Source organism: Rhinolophus sinicus, chromosome 3 (assembly GCF_057876585.1).
Source record: "Rhinolophus sinicus isolate RSI-liver-muscle chromosome 3, RSI-T2T, whole genome shotgun sequence".
Lineage (NCBI taxonomy): Eukaryota > Metazoa > Chordata > Mammalia > Chiroptera > Rhinolophidae > Rhinolophus > Rhinolophus sinicus.
Window position 1 is genome coordinate 97225510 of NC_142503.1, and position 23673 is coordinate 97249182.

At 45.4% G+C, this 23673-nt stretch overlaps 1 protein-coding gene across 7 annotated transcripts in view; it reads left to right on the plus strand.

Moving 5' to 3' along the window:
- AUTS2 (activator of transcription and developmental regulator AUTS2) overlaps positions 1-23673 on the plus strand; it is a 1118598-nt gene that overhangs the window by 1072234 nt on the left and 22691 nt on the right. For 3 of the 7 annotated variants that reach the window (XM_074328456.2, XM_074328450.2, XM_074328453.2), the window contains 4 exons: positions 18106-18577; positions 19915-20168; positions 21237-21478; positions 23110-23154. In XM_074328456.2, the coding sequence (XP_074184557.1) occupies positions 18106-18577; positions 19915-20168; positions 21237-21478; positions 23110-23154 (1013 nt within the window). The remainder of the gene's footprint in view (positions 1-18105; positions 18578-19914; positions 20169-21236; positions 21479-23109; positions 23155-23673) is intronic. The other 4 variants (XM_074328457.2, XM_074328452.2, XM_074328451.2 and 1 more) reach the window with 3 other exon arrangements.

Genomic DNA, 23673 nt, shown 5'->3' on the forward strand with positions numbered 1-23673 from the left:
TAACATCAGTCTTCGAAGGAGAGCCCACAGGCCCCTGCCAGAGCAGCAGCATAAATGTATAGAAAGGTGAAAGCACAAAGTGTCCCCTTCCCCTTATATCCATGCCAGCCTCTCAGAGGTGTTAGTTGCAGGGATCCAGGGGAGCAAAGGGTAATGGAAAGGTTTGGGTTGGTGGGAGCACTATATACTTATCAGATCATGGACTGATTACTTGTGGGGACTCTTCTGGACCTCTTCCTAATGCTTTCTGTTTCACTTGTAAGTATCGTAGATTCTTCATCTGTTAAAAAGGGGTCAGGTGGTTTCATTTTGGTGATGTATCTGGCTCTGAAGTTATAACATGGAGAAGAATTGTGACTTGCCCAACGTGCCAAAGCTGAATTTTAATAACTAGAATCATAGAACCTTTTGGTTGGAGGTGATCTAGATTCAGCCATTTGTGTGATGTGTAAATCTTCTGCCTGCAGCTTCCTTGCCAGATGGTCACAAAGCTGGTGCTGGAACACCCCTGAGACACCTTTGTAGGAGTTCTGTTCTGTCTTGGGGCAGCCCTAATTGTTAGAAAAGTCTCCTTTATGTCAACTGAAGTCTGTTCCCCATGTAGCTTTCCCCTTGGGGCCGTGTGATACAAGTCTGCTTCCTCTCCCAGAAGACAGCCCTTCAAATATTGGAAGACAGCAGCGTTCCCTCCCGGCCCTCCCCCTTCCCCTTTCCTGCAGCCACTCCCAAGGAGACATGGCTTTGATTCTGTTCACCATCCTTTGAATGTGTTCCAGCTTTGAGGCAGCTCCTTCAGGGTAAGGTGTGCAGAACCTGAACCTTCCAATGTGGTTTAATCACTCCTGCCACCCCCACTGCCTCAGTTATGCATTTTTATTAAGATAGTCAAAACTTGCATTGCAATTGCCTTTGACTGATTTGAGCCTACTGTAAAGTAAATGCAAATACCAACTGTTTTCCAATAAAAGAAAACAGGCAAGGCTTAGCAGCAGCAGGTTTAATTTTAAGAGTCCTGAAGGTTTTAAGTATACACTTAACATTTGGTGCTGTTGTAGTTCCAATTTTTTTTTCTTTCTTATAACCCACCATTTCAGCTTGTTAAGCTTTGAGGATTCATATTTCTGTCATTAAAAGTTAGTCCTTCCTTCCTTTGAGATTTCAGAGGACTTTGTGATACCTTTATGAGCACTTCTGCTGCAGTGCCTGGTAGCCATTTATGTCTCTCCTCTGCTCAGTTACGAGTTCTGCTAGGATAGTGATCATATCTCATCATCTTTTGCTCTTCAACACTTAACTCAGAGTAAGTGCCTAATATATTTTGTTTAATGAATGAGTCAAAAATATCTGCTCTCTCAAATTCTGCGTATTAATAAGTTAATTGATAAGTAGATTGAAGAGGACCATATCTGGTACCTTTTTGCAGCCTACTAAAAACTTTCCTGTTGGCTGGCTGTTGATCTGTTCTTTGATATTCTCTGTAAGAGGACATTCTGTCATGAGTTGACATGATTGTGTCAGCTGTGCTATAATACTGCCATGTGCTCCTAAACAATCATGGTACTGTGTACAGTGGAACAATGAAAACGACACAATTTACAGGGAAAATGGGTTCGAGACAAAAATTTCATCACTGACAGGTTGAAAAAAAGATAAGAACCTTATAAAAATACTGACTTAGTTTTACACATGTTACATGGTTAAGTACATCAGTATTACGATAAATACGGCATTTGCCTGGAAAAAGGCCTGATATTGGCTTGTGGAAGTGGGTGTTGGAAGGACTGCAGCCTGTGAGTTCTTGTGCAGTGACGGAAGGAGGGTTATCTGAAATCAGAGTGGAGGTTATGGGGCCGGATGTAGACGGGTGGCCTGAAGTGGCCAGCAGGTGTTTGGAGTTTGTGTGTGTAGTATGTTCCTGTGGGCTTGGGTCAACTGGGGCAGTTTTCTACGTTCATCTGGTGTTTCCTGTAAAACAGAATTGCACATAAGCACACACAACATTCACATTGGAACAAAGTTACGTTTTCAAAACAAGGTTTATAGCAGCCCTGTTTCTTCATTCTTCTATCCACTTGATCAGTAAATCATCTTTTGTGTCCCAGAAGTATTTCCAGGCACTGGGAATGTGCAGATGTGTAGGGTATAGTACCTGCTCACTCCCGAGAAGCTCAGAGTCTTAAAGACTTGTTTTAACTCGGAGGGATGACACTAATTGTTAAAGACAGACTTGGCTCATCTGGCCATTTTCCAAAGTCCCCTCCAGCCAGAAAAATATTTGGTAAGTCTGGTCCCTTGTTACTTTTAGCAGATTTCCCTAAAACCTGAAAGCCAAACTTTTGAGAGGCTGTCACTTTGCAGTTGGAGTCTGTTAAAGAGAGTTTCTTTAGGAACAACATGGAGGCAAGACTTGTATTTACCCATCCTGTGTCTGGTTTAAAACTACAATTTCACCTCCTATCATTACCATATGTGTGATTGGTTGATGGCCTTAATTGGAAATAGACTGATGTGCCAATACAATCAAGTGACTCAGTCACTTGGCTAATTAGTGGCACAGCCAGAAGTTGATTCCAGTTCATTTTTGAACTATGATATTTTGCCTCTCAAAATTGTGTCATAAGGGGGATATACGTTCTATTCATTTTGGGAGAAATTTAAGCTGAACTTACATTAGTTCAGCTTCTCTATTTATTGAGTTCTGCCAATCTACTTACTATTCGTAATAGGCTTCCCATTGTTTTATTTCAGTTTCGTTATAAAATCTGGCACTACACAAACTCACCAAGGTGCGTCTTCTTCAGACTGCATGATCTATAATTACATGTCTTTGTTAGGGCAGACAGAATATCGTGTTTCTTTGTACTCAGAAAGATTTAAGCATTTGCTGTGAACTGATCTGGGGCTTTGAGGGGAAAACATCCCTGGTTATGTTTGTGGAATGTGCATTCCAGAGGATTGGGGTGTCACTACGTCTAGTCAGGACATGCTTCCTTGTCCAGTTGATGGCTTTTGTTTCGTTGACATGTGGTCCTCCCAACCCCCACCATGACGGATGTGAAGACGAAGTAAAGTGACCTTGGCGCCTGCGCCATCATTTGGACTAGGACCCCCACAAGCCGCTGGCTTCTTTGCCTGGCAGCGTAGTCATTTCTAGTGTACAGGAATTTGAAGCAAAGAATTTGGTTAGCATTTCAAGAGAACAGGAAAGCCTGGTTAAAAATGTGGGGTGCGTGATCATTTCCCCCTCCCCCCACTTTTTGTAAAAGAAGAAACTACTGTATTTTGAGCCCCTAATGTTTTTGCAAAGCACTTTCGAATTCTTCTCATTTTTTGGAAGTACCTGGGGGATAGGATTATTTTTCCTCAGAGGATACTTGAATTTGGAGCCCAGTGCTTTGAAAACACCAAATTTCAAATGGGATCACTTGTCCTAAGTGGTTTTGGGGAGGAAGTCATTTATAGAGCTGAGTAAATTGGGATCTAAAGACACATAACCAGTGGCAGTCATTGCAAATAGGTCCTTTCCACCATTTGTCTGTGGTAAGGGGTCCATGCTTCTCTGTGCAGTGGCCCTCTGAAGCCACCAGGGTCATGGGCAAGCACATGCTTAGTTTGGGGACATTGGCTTAACACACATCGTTTTATCTTGCTCTCTCTACACTGCCTCCTCCTAACTTTAAGGCTTTAAGGTTAGGACTTCAGAATGGCCTTCAGTTCTGCTTTAGAATTAAAAGCCTTCATTGGCACCTTGACAAAGGAAATTGAAGGGACAGGCAAGGACATTTAAATTCAAGTGGCTAGTGTGGCTTCTGTGAACCGGGGCCCACAAGCCGCCTGTGAAGCTCCTCGGAGCTGCTCGGTGCCAGCTGCTGGGAGTGGCGAGTGCGGCTCACAGGGCCGCGGACAGGCCGAAGACAGATGACGGACTGGAACAGCAGCAGGAGCCTGAAGACCCTGTCACTGAGGCTCTGATGGCTCCTTTGCATCTTTGTTCAGTGAAGTGCCTGAGTTAACCTGGGGAAGCATCGCTGGCAGCAGTCTGCTGTCCTCCGAGTGGTGACTGTCCCCTGCAGGAGGGGCTTTGACCACGGACAGAATCAGGGCCTCCGACAGAAAATCTTCTATGGTCAGATGCCAACAGCGCGGGCAAAAGGAGTTCTTCCAGGGTCACATGCTCCGTGTGCCTGAGTTTATGCGGTGCACCTTCCCCTGCTGCCTGCCAGCCATACCTTCAGGTTCCACTGAAGTGATGTATGTCCTCTGGAAAATGGGATTTTCGCTATTCAGTTTTCAATTTGAAATATTTTTGTAGCTTTAAAAAATTAACTTACCCCCCTGCTTTATGGAGAAGTCCTTATTTTATGAATTTTTATTTTATGACCTTCCAGCTTGATTTACTCTGTGTGTGTGTGTGTGTGTGTTTCCCAATTGTATTTTGCAATCATAGAGATTTTTATTGTGTCGGGACAAATCCTGTTTCTCCCCCGCAACGCATGGACTTTGGACTTCGTCATTGTTCAGGTATCATGGCTGATACCTGTATCAGCATTCATGGCTCTTCGGTGTTTCATCACTGTGTGGTTGTTCTGTTTAATTTTTAGCAGTTCTCTTTGCTAATTTTTGAAAGATTTTTTTTACTGTGGTTTTCTCACAATGAGTGTATTAGGCTGATTACACAGTTATTTCACTCAGCATCACCTTTCTGGATTGAAACCCAATCTTCTGTTGACAATTTGAATACTGTAGAAGGTGAAAAATAAAAATCTTCTGACACCTCTCCACACGTATTCCCAAGTTTACAACTGTTTACATTTTCTTGTTTATTTGTTCAAGTCACATCAAAGTGTATTTGTGGTTATAAAGCCTGGACACACTGGGCGTCTAGCCTGCAGACCCTCGGCATGCACCTAAGGCAGCTGGACCACCGTTGCCTGTTCACACATCTCTCCTTAACACTACTGCTTTTGATCATCCTGCTTTCTTTTGTTACACCAAACAGTCCCAAAACTATTAGAATCTGTTATGATTCAAAGTAGAACATTAGTTTTATTATATGTATTGAAAATGGATCCTTAAACTTTATAATGGCTTCTAATTATTTTACATTTGCTTGTGTAATATATATTATTCTGTTACAGTGTAATGTTCAATTATGGAAATGACTCCAAAGAGACATGATTTTTCTAGCTTAATGTGTAATTGTTTATTGAGTATTTTTCTCATCGTAGGGATTTTTTTCCCCTTTGAATTGCAGATATAAAGAAACCTGCTAAGAATTTGTAAATTGATTATTACATGTCTAAAAAATCAAGTATTTATCAAGTGCTCACTATATGGAAGGCATCGAGTTTGGGATTTACATAAATGCAGAGATTTTAAGAGCTCCCTCCTCTCAAAAAACTAGTTGTGCATACTGAAATACCAATACCAGCGCAGGGCAAGTGCCCGGCACGTCCCGTGGGCATTACACAAGTACCTGGAAGAGAAGGTGATCGGGGTGGTTGCCAGGGGCTGTGGTGACTGGAGAAGGATTAGGAAGGTGATTTGACCTACCCAGGACTTTGAAAGGTGGGATTCAGAAGCCATGTAAGTATGCAAAGGGGCGAGAGCAGGGGTTTGGGACAGCGGTCCAGAGGCAGAGCGAGAGTGCAGCGGGGCCATGGCGAGGACTTGGGCATTTGTTTTACGCACGATGAGAAGCCACTGGAGAATTTTAAACAGAACTGACCGCATGAGCTGATGTATATTTTACAAACTCCCTCAGGCTGCGAGGGAGCAGCAGGTTCTGTGACCATTGTCCTGTTTGGGTTCACTGGCATCGCATAAGCCGTGATTCACAGCTGAGCCACTGATTGGTGTAAGGGGACTGAAAATACATTGATGCTGTGATTCTGAGCGTAGATGATAGGAAGTGGGGAGCCACAGTGGGAGTGGCTGGATTGTAGTCATTTTGAGCCTGGGTGATGGCAGTACAGCTGTGTGGACACGGTCCTCAGGCAGCTGAAGAAGAAACGAAAGAATGTCATGTTACCTTCTGCCGTTCTACTTTGAAAACATCTCTGAAGTTACATTTCAGGTATTTGCAGAAGGGTTTCAGTCATTGTGACCATTTCCCTTCCAGGATGATAGCTGTAAGTGGGAGGTAGCACTACTGTTTTGGTGACTTACTCCACCTCCATCTCTATCCAAGGACAGTTACGATTTCCCGCCATTTGTTTCTACAGGATGACTTTTATAATTTGGGATTTGAAAGGCAACTCAAGCAGATAGGTAGTTTCGGCGACCAGAGTGCCAGCCATTACCCCATGGAACCCACTGGGTAGGTGGTTTCTGATAGGCTGATGTCATCACCATCCTCACTGCTTTCCTGAACCTTATAGACATGGAGCTTCAAATTTTATATTTGAGCATGTTTCGTTTTTCTGTGATAATTTGAAGACAGTGAAATGAGGTAACGACAAGTGATGAAATATTGACAGGAGATTTTATTTTCTTACCAAGTTTTTATTGCACAGATGGTTTATAGAAAATCTAAGGATTGGTAGGTTTGCCTTTTTAAAAAGACAAAATATATCAGTACTCCCCCTCGTTCCATTTTTTAAAAATCTCTTTCAACTTTTCAAAAATCATGGCTAGGAATAAGCAGATTTACTTCTATTCCTAAGGAAAATAATATCTGTAGTCATTTGGTGTCGGGATTCTTTGTTTATAATTATTTAAGATGTGGCATTTATCAAAACTTGTGCAAATCAAGGAGATAGTGTTCATTAACCTACAGGTGAGACATTTTAGAAGATTGAGAAGTAAAGGAAAATAAATTATGTTCTTCCAAGGAGTGTGCTACCAGTATCTTACTCAGGAACTCATCGAATTTCAGAAGTCATCTCCTCCAGTGTCCTCTTGGACACTTCCAGTGAAGAGACAGCTAGAACATGAGCTTGTTCCCCTATGTGGCAGCCCAGGCCATTTCAGGTTGAAAGTTTCCTCTACAATTATGCATCCTTTGGTCTGCCCATGATGCCATTCGCAATAAACCTACCTCCTCATCTTTGGTCCTTGAAGGTGGTTCCTGGCTGTTCTTTGGGGCAGGACTCGAGCTCCCTCTTCTACATGGGGACTGACCTGGTGAATGCGCACGGAACCAGGATGGGAAAGCTCACCACGAAAAAGAGCTCACTTGCTGGCTCTCGTGACTGTTCAGTACAGGAGGCTGTGCCAGGTCTTTGAATGACACCACCAGCTCCCACCACCCCACCCCAGCAGCAGCATACATGCTGGTGGAGAACCCACCTGGGGAAGGGATGAAGGAAGCTATTTCCAGGAGTCAGTCTTGGGAGGTGGAGACACAGAAGGATTGGCAGCCTTACGGATGACACCCCTCAGCCTGGGGCTGGCTGAGGCTCTTTCCACACCCCCAGCAGAGCTCTAGAACGTGCTTTGCGAACTTGAACATGCACATGGGTGGGGACTGTGAAATTACCTTCCGACAAGATCCCAGGTGACACTGGTGTTGCTGGCTGGGCCCCACACTTGGAACAACGAGGCTGTAGAATACATTGATTGGAATCCTAGTAGGAGGTAGTAGACTTTTCGGGACCAGAAAGGTCAAAACTTACTCAGAGAAACTGTCAAAGACCTCTTTTCCCTGCTGCTCCCTCAACTAAAGAACCGCAGGCTCCATGATGTGAGGAAAAAAGCAGCTTTCATGGATTCCTTGTAGCAACGTCTGTGGTGCTCAAACCTAAGCGAGTCAGACAGATTGCAGGGGCTTGGCAACACCCAGGCCCCGTGGCCACAGCAGCTGGTTTGAACAGACTGGGAGAGGAGGTTTGTCATCCATTCTCAGGAGTAAGACAGGCATGACTGAATGCTGACAGTGTGTTCATCACCAGAGGTTGCAGCTGTTTCCCAAGGCAGAGCCCCCTGCCACAGCGACCTACTGAGGACAGGACAGCACTGGCTCTGGCGGTTTCCCACCATGCACTGGAAAACCATGGCTTGTAGGATGCTTGATGATGCTCAGGGAACAGCTTCCCAGTGACAGCTGTGTGACCATGGTGGGACATGGACTGATGTCGCTGACATTGCCTATGGGAATTGAGCACCCCGCCTCCTGCCGCTCTCGTGGCCCAGGGTGAGCCCAGGGCCAGAGTGGTCCAGAAGCCTTGGTGTTTGTGCTTTCTCCCTCCCTTCCTCCAGAACACAAGACCTGCTTACCACTATCAACAACCACGCCTTCGTACCAGGGTAACTTGAGACCTTCCTTGTGATACCTGGACCCTGGAGGGAGAGTGATTTTTGAGAGAAAAGTCGACAGGGATGTTGCACGATGCAGGTCACTCTCATTTTAGAGGGTGCATGTTCTTGCAGGTTCTGAAACTGAGAGAGTGCACCAGTGGTGACTGGAGTTTGTGCCAACCAGAAGCCCAGCTGGCACATCTGAGCCATGCGTGCAGAGGGCCAAGAAGAAACGTGAAGGGGGCCAGTATTTATGTGGAGGGCCAGGGAGCTGAGGAAGAGCCCAGGCATAGGCTTCAAAGATGGCAGCTCTTACGTGTCATCATCGCACACCCCACCCAGCGTCCTTGCTACCTGAGTCTCAGTGATTGGCCCATCTGTGCATGAAACCACATGAAGCGGAAGTGTAGTCTACACAGTGGGTGACTGACAGTATTTCAGTGGGTTTTTGGTGCTGGCGGCTCTGACCTTTGTCTTTGAGAAAATAATCTCTGGTAAAGTTCAGAGTGTTGAAAATAGGGTTGAACCGAAAGACAGTCCTTCATGGGCCTGCTAAGCTTTTAGAGCATGACCGTTATTAGCCGGATGCTGTATTCCAGCCCTGTAATATCAAAAACATTGACACAACAGACGTGCAGATCCAAGAAAAATCACTCACTGCATTAAGAGACAGAATGACAAGGACACATTATACCAAAGACTTTTTGCTCCAGAAGGAGACCAGGGTCAGATTGGCCTCACAATGATTGCCCTTCTGGCTGTGGACAGGACACCCTCAGACACCCTCGGGCAGGGGCAGCAGGTAGTGAGGAGAGTGTCAGATCTGTAAGTAGATCCCTGAGGTCTGTGAGCCTGACGGCTTTGAGTCCTCATTTATACTTAGTGATGCAAATACTGGAGCGAGGGCTGCCTATAGAAAGATGACATTCAGTTCTCCCTCGTATCCTCCCTTGATTGTTCTTCATGTGAAAGGTCGGCTGATTAGGTACTGGGAGACTGTCTCTATTTTTTCTAACATACATCTACAGTTACATTCACTTCCAGCGCCTGGGTCTCGCCTCTTAGAGAATTTCCACAATAAGCAAAGGGTCTGCTTGTTGTCTTGGAGTCTAAGGAATGTGATGAGGCTTTTATTGTGGCATGTCCTTGCCCTTAGATTTGCTCTTCATCACAGTGGGCGTAGCATGTTGCATGAATACATGCATGTTTGATTGAAAAGCCTTTGGGAACCTTTCCTTTGTAGGACTCTGTCCTGACACGCAGACACAGAACTATCCTGTGAGGTGTTGAGTGTGAACTGGTTGTAAATTGGTTGTACTTGGGTGTGTGCACACCTGTGCACAGTGCCGTGTCAACAGCCAGACGGGGTTAAAGCTCAGCCCCCTGGAGGGCCCTGGGATGGGACATCTTGTCCAAAGAGGCCCACTAATGAATAGTGAGGCTGGCAGAGGACACAAGCAGAAATGATGGGGGCGTGTCTCTGAGGCCAGAACAGGAAAGCTTGGCCTTTTTCGGAAACTGGTATTTGGAGTTTTTCCAGTCTCCTCAGAAGTGACTGGAGATTTCATCCGTCGTGCCTTGTTTCTCTTGCAAGGTATTTACACATCCCAGAACATGACTCAGTGGATTTGGGCCTAAGACTAATCCCTGGGACCAGTGCAGCAGGAACATGTTATAGATAAAAGTGCCTTACCGTGGATACCTCAGAATCAATAGACTCCAGTGGACGTGTTCATTAGCTCTTACTGTATAAGCTTCTCTCTGAACCTTACAGATAACAAACACTGAAGTTGAAGGCCACACAATTCTGACTGTCGATTTTATGTCTTTGTCCTGTGTGCTGTGTTCTACGTCTTCAACCACCAGCTGCTGGAAGGCAGGGCCTGTTTCTTGTTCACCTTTGTGTCTTCAGGTCCTCGCACAGTGCTGGGCATGTGACATGACACTAATTAGTCTTTCCCTTATATGACGTGGCAAGCAGAAGCATTATATATGACCTTGACACTCGGGGTTTTTTTAGATTATTGTGCCACCATCTCCACCCCTAATAGATCGCAGCCTAGGTCTCTCATTCTAATTGTGGTCCTTTTTCAACCTGGTCCTTCATTGCTCCTAGCAGCTAGAGGCTTCAAAAGAAATCAAATGTTTGCAAACTTAGGCTGACCTTTACGGGTGCTTTGTTCTGTAGGCAGAAGCCGTTCTGACGGGCTGTAGTCTGCACGGTCAAGGTTGATTGTCCCCTTGAAGGCGCCTGGGCACACGCTTAAGGGTTGATGCTTTTTGGTGTGAGGTTTGCAGGGAATAAACTTGAAGCAAGTTCAAATACACTCAACTCCAGTCTGTTGATTTTTCTTGAACCCCTGTCAGATTAACCTCTATCCTTGGTTAATCTGGTAAACTAGATGATATCCATACTAGCTTCTCTAGTAACAGCAACTTCTAATCTGCTGCTGCTGTTTTAGCAGATGCAACTGCTATTTTTTCCTATTTAGGATTTTGCTTTTACTAGGAACCCTGGGGCCCTCAGAGGTTTTCCATGCAGACTTCAGCCCAGAGCTTAGCCTCCCAGATGGTAATTAATGTTTACACAAAATGACAAGCACAAAATGGAATCTCTTTGAGCCCTGCCAAGCACCCATCATTCCCCTGATCTCCCACTCTTGCAGTGTTTGAAAATTAATTTGCCTTGAACAAACAGTGGGTTTTCCTCAATTTATTTGTACAGTTTCAGTGACCGAGAAGAAGAGCTGCGGCACTGAATGTCATCCTTCCATTCGTTCAAGTAATTGAATCTGCTAATGGAACAAACTGGCCTCTGTTTAATGATTTGAAGAAAAGGGAAAGAGGAGGAAAATAAAGGGAAGTATGTTAGAGAAGGTAGACTTTGTTGGCAAAACACCACTGGAATGTAGTTTTTAAGGTAGAATCTAAAACTCGGGGAGAAGTGAAAGTATTGCTAAATTAATTCCCTAGTGCAAGTTTTGTTTCCATAAATATATACAAATATGCAGTCTTTGCTAAAAAGGAGATTTTTGTTTGAGGTAATAGAATAGACAAAGTGTTTAAAGTGGATATTGCTAGTAGCTTCAAATAATTGCATATTGTTTCACAGAAATTTTATGTTCCATGTTTCTGAGCTTTTCGTTGTTGAACGTTTCAACATTTGTTAATATTCCCATGTTTCTTTAATTTAAAGTCTGGATTCTTTGTCTTATTTGGCTGCAGTCTTCATTATTTGTATGTAGTGAGGTCTCTGTGGTTCTGTCATTTGGACAGATAAGTAGAGTACTAGGAAACAGAATAATTTAAAAATAGGACATGTCCTTTTGAAGATGGTATGGATCAGATATTCAGAAAGCTGTGGATGGGTGGGTGGGTGGGTGGGTGGGTGGATGGATGGATGGATCACCTCGTGGCCAGTGCCCCATACGGTTTTCTGGATGTCTCTGAGCCTCATTCATATTTGCCGCAGTAATGACTGTGTAGTGAGAAAGCCCTATTTGGGCTTTTTAATTGAGCCCAACAGAAATGTGCCTTGGGGGAGCCCTCTCTCCCTCCTCCTCCCTCCCTCCTCCACCACCACCACCAAAAATATTCACCATTTCCTTTCTGTCCAAATACATCCAGTTAGAAATGCTGAGGAGTAGATGGGGGGGGCTAATGCACACCATATCCTAGCCTCATCTCTGATGAATCTGTGCTCTGAGTCAAGAGCTTTGTTAAAAAGAAAACAAAATCCATCCAGTATGTAGGGCTGTTTAAAAAGACTGGAACAGTCACTTTTTCAGTTGACTTCTGATGGTAGAGGTATATTGTCCATGAAGAGAGTCATTTTAAAATACAATCCTTTTTTTTCTTTTACAATAATAATATATAGTCACCCTAGAAAATTTGGAAAGTTAAAAAAAACACAAATTTAAATAATAAAGTCAACGGTTAGATCTAGATGATGGGATTACAGTTAACATATTGATGTGTATTTTTCTGGTCTTTTTTCTGTGCTTACATATATGCATTTACACAGATAATTCTCAGTACGGGCGACGTGTGCTTTATTTTACTTAACACTAATTTTGTCATGAGTTATTTTCCATGACATTAAATACTTTTCTACTTATACATTTTGTGCTGCACATTGTGGAAAGCGCTTAACATGACTTAATTTCCATAACATCCCTCTGAGGTAGTTACCTTGTTTTTGCAGTAAGTTATTGGATTTCTAGTAGTTCATCTTCAGGACGTAGTACATCAAATCTTAACCCTGCCACACCCAATGCCTTCTTCGTGTAATATAAGAAATATTTTATAACACTCTTATTCTTTGCTTTCTGGAATGAAATATATACTTAATATGCCTATCTATACACATAACTTAAAAATGTATATAAAGCCCTTACGAAATGTAGAGGAGAAACAAGTAGAAAGTAATTTATAATAACACAATATTTTTTAAGTATGTAAGTGCTTATGTACATGAGAAGACAGTGAAATTATCAGATGCTTGAATCTATACGTAGGATGGAATACTGACTTACATGGGTGCGTGGGTCGTGGCGACTGGGGTCTGAGGATCAGGGATCAGCTCTGCCGTTGCTGTCACGATTTTCCCAAATGATGAACAACTCCTGGTTGTGCACAACAGACACCATGTACGGTACTTGGAAAAGTCAGTGTGTATTAAAACCACGCCCCCAAATGTTGTTAATATGCAGAAACAGATTTAGGTTCTGGGAGTTTCAGCTGCACCCATGTCCAGTGAGTCTGTAGAGGGTGAACCGAGATGTTGTGTGGTGTTGACCCTCACTTTGCAGCACGTCTCGTATCCCTCAGAGCCACCAGTGCCCTGCACTCACTGCGATCACCAAACACACTCCCACAGATTTTGAACCCTTCCCCTCCCCCATCCTCTAAGGAGAACCACCACTTATGAGGCTTTGACCTGTTTCTCTTTTTTTTGCATCACAAAACACCTTGAATGTAGGACTTCTCTAAGCATTTTTGAGGATACATTTCTGAAAATTTGTAGGCCCTGTAATCTTTTTACATTCATTCCCAAGTATTATGTGATTTTTGTTATTGTAAAGGGGATCCTTTTTTAAATTTTATTTTCTATACTCTGTTGCTGATGTTTGTGGTTTTTCTTTATTTGGATACCTTACTGAGCTCCTACTAGTTCTAATATTTTTTTCAGCTAGTTGTCTCTGTTTCCTAGCTAGATAATTACATTTTTTTGTAAATAATACTTTTACCTCTTTTGTTGTATGTTTGCTGTTGGTTTTCAATTTAAATGACAGGAACAATTTGTTTCTTACAGGTGTAGTCCACATTATCTATAGCACCATATGCCCCTGGTACCTTTTTGGGGTGTGAGGTGTTCATTATTGAGTTGTTTTTCGGTTTACTTTTATGATCAGATTTATTTTTAAGTCAATTTTAGTCATTTATATGTGTTCATAATTGTTCATTATTATTTGAAACTTACACATTATATTTTCTTGTTTTATATAAAATACACTCTCCACGGCTATAGTCATACCACAGTTTAAATTCCCATTTTTGTTTGCTTTTCTTTTTATTTCTGTCTTGCTCAGACTATTTTTAAATGTAAGGTCAATTTTCTTATAAAAATTTTAATAGGTTGCATGATTCACAAATGTAAATATATGGTATGTATACAGTCAAGTCCTCCCCCCACCCCTGTTCTCTGTCTGTCTGGTTCTTACTACTACTTAAGCCGCCAAGCAGGTAACCACTGCTGTTGGTTTCTTGGGTATTCTTCCAGAGCTTCTTTATGCATTTAGTAAAGATGAATATATGTTTTTGTCCTGTTTTTCATAAAAGCTAGCATACACTGTACATTATCATATAGAATTCCTCATTCATTTTATAACTACATGCAGTAAGTATTTCCATGATAGGGGTGTACAAAATTTGCATGTATGTAACCAGTCCCCTAATGATTACAGTTGTTTCCAAACTTGCAGTTGAAACCATGATGTTGTTTCATTGTGTCTACAAACCAAATCCTTACACACCATGCCTAAGAAACAACATGCCATTCGTTTTTTGGCTAAAAGTTGACAAACTGCCCTCTACAGAAGTTGTAGCGTTTACATTCTATTAGTAAAGTACAAAAGGGCCCATTTTCCCAAACTAACTTGTACCAAATTTTATCAAAATCAAACATTTTTCCTAAGCTGTCCTTAAGTTTTTAAAAAATGTATTGTGTTGGAGTCAAGTTTATTGAGGTGTAATTTCCATGCAATTAATTCACCCTTTCTGCTACATAGTTTGCAGTGCAATTTTTAATTGCACGCCTTTTATTATAAGCATAATATGGTATTTTTACAATCACAAGAAGAAAGTTTTTTAAACCTCAAAATGTAATGAACAGAACTTCTAAATAAGATTAGTCCATTTGCACATTTTTATTTCTTTCAACCTCAGCAAATTTCATCCTTTTTGGCAAATTCAGAGCACACAGAGCAATACAAAATGACTTTTTAAAATGTGTTCTTGCCAATTGTGGAGAAGCGGTAAGATAAATTGACTGTCCGGATGGAAAAACTTAACTGGGAAGATACATTCATTGAATAATTAAAAGGAAGAGGAAATGCATTACCGATTAGCCACAAGAATGCATGATGCCTAACCCGTGCCTCCAGAGATTCCTGTAAGTGGGGAGCCTACAGCTGTTGAGCCCGCGAAGCTCCTCCCCGCCTTCATTCACACTGGTCAGCTCTCCGGCTCTCAGGTTGCAGCATCGCAACAGTGATGGATTGAGAGAGCTTTCGGGTTCAGGTGAAGGGTGGCATTGCAGCAACTCTGTAGCTTTCCTAACTTCACACTGGTTGTGCATACATATTTTAACTGGATCCTGGAGTTACCATTTCCTGCTTTGTTTGGGGATTTTTGCTTCTTGGGGGCAGCATGGTGTAAATCTGAGGAAAGGCACTTAGTGGTGTCAGAGTCAGCTCTAGGACTGAAATTGTCCGATTTATTCAACAGCCAAGTGCCCTGTAGGCAGCAGCTGCCCTGGCTGCTTCTCCATCTGGTCAGAAAGGGTTGGTAACAGCCTTGGTGCTCACAGAATGGTCCGACATCAGTGCCACACGGGAAGTTCTCAGAAAGACAGAACCCGCACCCCGCCCCCCCCGCCCCCCCCAGGGCCAGTGAATCCAAAGCTGCATTTTAGTCAGATCTTTAGGCGGTTCGTGTGCTCATTCCAGTTTGAAAAGTGCTGGGATTGTCTCCCTGGTTCTGGTCTTGTTCCAGAGTTTGGTGCCCTCTAGGTTCTCTATCATTCATCACAGACTGTTTCATAGAAATTTGCAGGATTTGCTGGAGAGGTTGGGGTACCTCGCTGACTGTTGCCGTCGCACCGATGCCGCAGGCTTGGCCCACGGTTGCTGTGGCTCTGTTTAGGTTGGTATTGAGACTGTGGGGCAACGGAGGAGACAGGAAGGCACACTCCCCTGACTTTGACGGAGCTTTGGGAAGCGAGCCCAAGCCTGCATGGTGCCGCCTGCAAACTTGACTGTGTTGTCCAAATTCTAGAGACTCATTAAAGAATAAGGCGAGAAAAAAAAGAAAAGAAAGATCTAGCCGAACTAGATGTGCAAAGCACTTATCTATGTTTTCCTAATGTGCCTCCTTACCGGAGTGAGTAAAATCAAATGCTATCCTTTGGGAGGTGTCCCTTGGAAAAGGAAACTTTCTTTCATGTCAGAGAGAAACTTTGTCTGGACATTGATTTTTGGAGGGAGGTTATGAATTTGAAGTTAGACTTAATGAGATAGAAACTATTGGTGTATTTATTGTTTGCCATCCCGGTCCAGAGCGGACAAAGCAGTGCGGAGGACAGTGGTGTCCGTATTGCAGCAGCATAATAATCCTGACTTAGCTGTCAGCACGGGAAGGGTCCTGCTGTGACGTGTGGACCTTCTCATCGAGGGAAACGGAAACACTCTCTTTTGTGCTGCTAAGGTTCTGCCCGAGGCCTAACTGACCAGCCTGCAATGTGTACAGCCTGTGACTTTCAGTAAACTCATATAATTCCTTGCTATGGTAAATTTTGTGAAAGTGATAGGAAAAAACAGAGAGAGGGAGGAGAAGCAGAGCCAGCACCCCTGGATACCGGAGTCTGCAGATACAGTCTTTCTTTGTGATTCAGGAGTTCTTCTTCTGGCTAAATGGGGTCTGTCCACGTCAGCGGACTTGATGCTCTCATTCAGCCCTCAAGTTGGAAACTAAGTTTTGAGAAGTCATACAATTTCAGTTTATCGTAAGCAAAAATCTTCCTAGAAAGGTTCTTGATAGCACTGGCTAGAAATATGTGCGCGGAGGATGTCAGAAGCCTGGCGTTTCTTTTCCCCAGGGCCCTGCTGGGTGCTTTGTCCTCTCACACCTGCAACCTGTGAAGAGGGGCTTCTTTGCCTCATGTTGGCGAAAGTAAGTGTCCCAGGCTGGTCAGGGGACTTGAAGATAGCCAAGTTCATATCAGCAGAAATGTGCTTTGTTAATAAAGCCCCGAGTTTTTTGTTTTTGTTTTTATGTATGTTACAGGTTTGACCTGTTTTACCAAAAGAACATTGGAAATAAGGGATTACTTTGATTCAGATTCCAGGGAAGGAACATTACAAGTGTGTACACACAAGTGCATGGAATTAACAGGACCAGTGAGAGCCTTGCATTCCTCACACTTGATACAGTGAGACAGGAAGAGAACGTTCACGCTCAGAGTAGTTCATTTAGGGATGCCGGAGACCACTCTCCTGTCAGAGAATGTCGGAATTTCTTTTCTTGTTTAAACCCTGTGTAGTAGTAAAAGAAAAGGATGCATCTTTTTGCACAAAAATGTGGGGAGGTAGTTTTTCCCACAGATGTTTATGTAAGTACTTACTCATAAATAGGGCCGTTTCTTTATATTTTATGCCGTGTTTGTCTTTCATTGTGTTTTAGAGAATTTTATGGGATTGAATTTAGGAGGTAATCACTGCCACTACCCCTAGACGTGGCATCGATCTTTGTCAACCTTGGAGGTCTGCATACCTTTTAAATTCATACAGGAGCATCTACTTCCCAAATGTCTTTCCTGATGGTAGAATTCTACGTAAACATTATACCCAGGCTTGGTCTGACGCCCAACATCGCACCCCTGTCCTCACTTGCGGAGGACCCCTCGCCGGGTCTAGGGGCATCCTTTAAATGCTCTAGCTTGTGTAGCTGACAGTACATTTGATTTAAATTCTTGTTTGCACCTTTGATCTCAGATGCCACTGGGGTCAGCTGGTGAGCATCAGGAGGCTGGACATTCGCCCAGAAGTCTCGCACTTGGAAACAAAAATTGCTTGTCTGAGTGTCAAGTGTGTCTCATCTGTCAAAATGGAAAGGGGGGAGGGAGTCAACAAGGCCCAGAAGAAACATCTGTGTGTGGTTAAATAATTACTTCATTTGCCATCGAAAGCACTTCTCCTGTGTATGTTCAAGAACTGTATTTGTTTTAAAAGGGAAAAATCAACTTGTCAGCTATTGTTTCTTAATTTGCTCCATAAAGGGCTTTGTCAAGATTAAGGAAAACGTTCATTTGCCCACTCTCGGGGGCCTAGACTGCTTTCTGGAAGGTGGGCTCCCCTGCTCATTCCCTTTCTCCCCTCAGGGACGCGGCTGTTGGAGGGGCACAGGCGACCGCCATCTTCCTTCCCTGTGTCCATCTCTGCACAGGGTGAAGACTGGACAGTCAGAGGGGATGGGACTCGCTCCAGGCCGAGTCTTGGGACTGTGTAGTGTGTCCGTGGAGGCGACTTCCCCTCCCATATCACACTCACATGTCATTGCCTGTGCTTTTGTCTTTGTTTCCCCCCACAGATCCGGAGTTAGGCGTTGGCACTCTCCCTGAACATGACAGCCAGGATGCAGGGCCAATTGTCCCCAAGGTATCGGGTCTAGAGAGAAGCCAGGAGAAGAGCCAGGACTGTGGCAAAGAGCCCCTCTTTGAGCCCGTGGTGCTAAAAGAGCCCTGCCCTCAGGCCCTGCCGCCACTGCCCCAGCCCCAGGTGGAGCCCCCGCCCCAGGCGCCTTCTCCGGCCCAGGATCTGGTGCAGTGCACAGAGGCCCCGCCACAGCCCCCACGTCCAAGCACACAGCCGCCGCAGGCGCCCCCAGAGGCTCCGCTGCAGCCTGCGCCCCCGCCTCAGGCGCAGAGGCCCCCTCGGCCACAGTCCCCCACCCAGCTGCTCCATCAGAGCCTCCCGCCCGGGCAGGGCCACCCCTCATCTCACAGCCTCTCCCAGCCCTTGTCAGCCTACAACAGCAGCAGCTTAAGCCTCAACAGCCTAAGGTGAGCCCACCTGCTATTCTTCTGCCATCTTATTTGGGGGGCAGGCAGGACTGGGTAAAGGGTTCTCCAGGAGACTGCAGTTTCCTTGTGGAAAACGTCATTGCATTCTCTCTGCGGCAGAGACAGAAGGGGCTGTCAGGTGAGACTCGGGTGTCTTGGGAGAGGACAGGTTGGGTTGGGTGGTGAGGACGCTGTAAGGAAGTAAGACACCCACAGAGGGAGTGCAGGCAGGAGGAGGAGAATGCCTAAGAGAGAGCTGAGGGTGCTGTGCCTGGGAGCCCCGCCGCTGGCCAGGGCAGGGAATAGTCCTGAGGTAGAGCGGACACCACTAAGTGTTGAGATTCTAGAGCGAGGCGGTTTGCCTCTGAGGGGGAGGGCTTTTTGAAGAAGCTGCATCTTTCTGCAACTGCAGAGGCGGAAGATTGGGACCCAGGAGTATTCTGGTTTGAGGTTTTTCATTGTGATTTCCTTCCTCCGAGTTGGGTCACAGATGTAGAGAAGAAGCAATCTGGGTGTAGAGAAGTTCATGCATGGACAGCCAGGCCCTCTTTGGTCTTGTTTTGCCAAATTACAAAGAAAAGTTTAAAAAGTAGTGCACAGGAAAGCTGCAGAGGAAAGGCAGACAGAAACACAGGTGCAGGGCCACGTGTCGGTCCCCCTTGGTTGTCCCTGGGGTTGTAATTCTAACACCTCACACCAGTGGGGCTTTGTGTCTTCACTGTTGTTTTCCTTGTGACAACCTGGTGACTGTGGCGGTTCAGGGACTTGCTTTTTCCTGCCTGTGACAGGTGAGGGGACAGCCTGTTTGGGGGGTGGCCTTCTCCAAGGTCCAGACCCAAGCCATTTCTGTGACCTCCAGAATGTAGAGATGACAGGGAACCCAAGCTCCCTGGCTCACCTCTTCTCTGCGCTTCTTCGTTTCCAAGGTAGTGGACAGACAGGGTGAACTCAGGTCCTGCTTCTTAGTTCCTTTGTTAATTGTATCGCTTTACACGAAACATGGCTAGTGGAGGATGGGAAGGTGTGGGACTCTAGGGACAGAGATGAGAACCTGGCCACAGAGGGCAGAGCAGGCCTGAGTGGCGGAATCAGCTGTCTGGACACAGAAGTGCCGTGGTTCTGGAGCCACAGTTTCCATTCGCTGTGTGTGCAGCAGTGGTGACAAGTGTAGAGGGGCTGTGATGCAGGACAGGCACAGAGAAGCTCGGTGATAAGGAAGAACAAGAGAAGGGCTTTGGGCAGAGAGACAGGATTTTCTTTTGTTTTGTTTTTATTAAGAAAATTAATTGCTTACCTCTTTGTTTATTTTTCTGTTTCTTGTGTTGGTCCTGCAACAGCAGCAGCAGAAGCAGCACTCCAGCGAAGACCCAGCCGGCCCCACCGCACGTCCCCCATCACCCCTCGGCCTCCCCGTTCCCCCTCTCACTGCCCACCCACAGCCCCCTGCACAGCTTCACGCCCACCCTGCAGCCCCCCGCACACTCCCATCACCCCAATATGTTTGCCCCTCCCACTGCTCTGCCTCCTCCACCACCACTGACATCGGGGAGTCTGCAGGTCCCCGGACACCCGGCTGGGGGCACTTACTCAGGTAGGATGGAGGCACTGGCTGCCATCCCGGCTAATGCTCTCTATGGCCCGTGGTCCCACCTACTGTCTATTTTACCTGATTGCTAGGTTTTACCTATTTACAATTTTGTGCTGTATTGGATGTATTGTAATCAATCTTTTATGGGCTGAGGTTCTGCAAAAAAATGTACCAGCACCTGTAGCAACCTAGCAGAAGCCAGGTGGACGGGACACCACCCAAGAGAACCAGTTTGTTTGCAGTCATGTGGTTTTTCCAACTAAATTCACCACTGAGAAAGTGGTAAAACATGGAATGTATGTGCCCTGTCGCCTGGGCTCCCATTAGAGGACAGAAGCTTTCCCAGGCCCCTGTCTGTTTCATTCCAGGAACTCAGACTGCAGCCTGGTTTAGGGGTTTCTTTTAGTTCAGGACCCTCACTTGTTGAGAGGGGCAGGTGCAGTTGTTGTGCAGTACATCCTAGAACCCTAAGCACAGGCCCAGGGTTAGGTATCACACCCTTTCCTCCTCACCTGTTAGTCAAGGCAGGTGTCCCAGTTTGGGATGCACTGTAGCCATGTTAGGCCAGCAGGACAGAGAGCTGTAAAGCAGATTTACCCTTGAAGAGAGCATGGGGACTCCGCCATGTTGACAGCTGACATTTATTAATGAGTATGGCCATCCCTTTCTTCAGCACTTACAAATGGTAATTCCTTTAACCCTTAGAAAAAACCCATGAGGTAGGCAGTATTGTCCCCCGGTAACACATGAGGAAGCGGAGACGCAGATGGGTGATTAGCCAGGGTCACTCAGCTGGTAGGCAGGGAGCTGAAACCCAGCCTCTGACATTTGCTGGGCATCTGTCAGCACGCCACACTGACAGACCTGTGTCCTCAAGCGCCGAGAGGCTGGCCGAGAACAGGAGGCTGAGGCCGTGACTGGGCCTTCTCATCGTCCCCCTGGTGGGTTGTCCCCTGCCAGCTAAGGGCCCCATTTGACCCCTGTGCCCATCTCCTGCGCCCTCGGTCCTGATCCCCAGAGGAAACACCATTAGGAGAGAAGGTGTCACCCTCTCCCTTCCTTCTTTTCCAGAGCAAGACATCCTGCGACAGGAATTGAACACTCGGTTCTTGGCGTCCCAGAGCGCTGACCGCGGGGCTTCCCTGGGCCCTCCACCTTACCTGCGCACCGAGTTCCATCAGCACCAGCACCAGCACCAGCACACGCACCAGCACACACACCAGCACACCTTCACGCCGTTCCCCCACACCATCCCGCCCACCGCCATCATGCCGACGCCAGCACCTCCCATGGTGCGTACCCCAGGCAGAAATGTGAGGATGAGTAGAGCACGCCTCTTTTCTGTGCAGCACGGGGGCTGGGATGGGCTGCTGGGACAGGACAGCGTTGGGGCATAGCCATCAGGGGCTCCTGGGGGCTTCTCCCTCTTTGCTGCAAAGAACGGAGGGAACCCTGTTCCAGCGGCACTAACGGGGCCTCAAGCAGGAGCTTTCTCCTCAAGTTATGTCTTGTACGCGGTGCATCTTATCCTCCATGCGCTCCCAACAGTCACATCCAGTGTCGGTAGTCAGCGTTACTTCAAGGGTCGTTCTGTTTCCTTGAACGTGCTGGGGGGTTACAACCACCAGATATAAAAACCTGTCTGTCAGTACTTTGCACCCAGTACCAACAGAATACCCGTGTCAGGAAGAGGCTGAGGCAGGGGAGAGCTGTCAGGACCCTGGGACTGCCTTGGGCCCCTGTCTGTGCAGGTGGTTTCTCTTCATGTATTTCCTAAGACGGCACCCCAGTCTGACAGTGCCCTGTCAGCAAGTAGCCAGGGAGCCGCACGCCCTGCGGGAACAGAGCCCAGCCTGTAGGGAGAGGTCCCACTGGCAATGAGCAGCGTCTCAGTCTTGATGGGAGACTAGCACGTGCCAGGAGAGCCAGTGAGGACTTTCTTAACTTAGGATCTGTGGTGACTAGTGCCGTATTGGGGTGCTCAGTGTCCTGAGATAGAGCCCTGTCCACAACAGTGAGTATTAGAGCAGTTTATTTACATCATTTTTAATAATAAAGGAAATACTTGATTTTAAGGCAGTGAAGGCAGGCACCGTGAGAAAAGGTTTGAATTCTATGGTTTTAAGAGGCATTCCCTTCACCAAACTTTGCTTCCTTTATTCCCTCTGCCTCCCCCATTTTGTTCAACTGAGTTTTTTAAATATACATACATTTTAAAGTTTATTTTATACATTTTATATAGAAGATTAGAGATGAGGCCTTGGGACCAAAATGTTTTCCCATAGCAAATCCTGTCTCTTTTTCTCTGGAGGAACTATACTTCTCGACAGTTATATTTTTAAGGGCCTGTTACATTTGGAAAGAGTTGATGCCAGCCTGAGTAAGGTGTTTCACAAATGTGTTAAATCGAACAGAGGGGAGTTACAGCACCCAGATGACGGCATTATGTAGAGGAAACGATGGTGTAGTCTTCTGTTCAAAAGAAGAGCTATAAGACCTAGCCCAGATTGCTTTGTATTGGGGTGTATTTCTTCAGAAGACAGCTGAATGTACAATTCTTCTACCAAACTGAAGAGGAAAATGAAGGGAATTCTCTGGATAAATCAGACCAAATGTTGACTTCTCCCTGATTTATCTGAATAATTGCCCCTTTTCTCCAGTTTAGACGTTGGGTTTGTGCCTATCTCTAAATATAGAGTAGAAAGAGACACAACAGTGCAGCCAGGACCTAAGTGCACCTGTGGGTTTGCACTTTCTTTTCCCATTTCTGTTGGTTTCTTGTCAGAGGGACTCAGGAGCCCAGAATGGTTTCACATACGATGAGGTTGTGGAGGCTGATGGCAGCATCATACCCAGAAGCTTGCTTAGGGGCAACCTCCACTAACACAGTGGACAGAAATGTAGCTTCTCTGAGTAACTAGCTTTTGCTTTGATCCCTTTACAGTTTGACAAATACCCTACCAAAGTTGACCCGTTCTACCGGCACAGTGTGAGTCTTCTTACCATGCTGCACATTCACTGTAACTGCTTTTCCATGTTCGTGCTTTCGCCACAGACCACATGACTAGCAGCTTTCCTTAATCACCTTTGCAAGAATTCCCATTGCTTCTCGTCACTTTGGATGCTTGCTTTTGTGACGTTTGCTTTTGGTAAAGATGCAGTATCATCTTCTGAATCAAAAAATCATAAGCCCTCCTTAAGACTTGAAAGCAAAGTTGAACTTCAGTGAAAGCCAGGCGTCTGTCCTCCAAAGTGGGGTGTCTGCTGTTGAATCAGCTTCAGGAGAATCTGAAATCACAGGATTTCGGTCATCACTTAAAATGTCATTACCACAGAATTCCTGGGATTCAATTTGAATGATTTCTTCCAAATAGGAAGTCTCATCTTTTTTATTCATAACTCTTCAAAAAGCACGTTTTCATTTCCTCTGGACAAAATGCAGAACCCTCTTCCACCTGGCTGGTATCATTCTCCTGAGCTTGCTACAACTGAAAATAAAGATATTTAA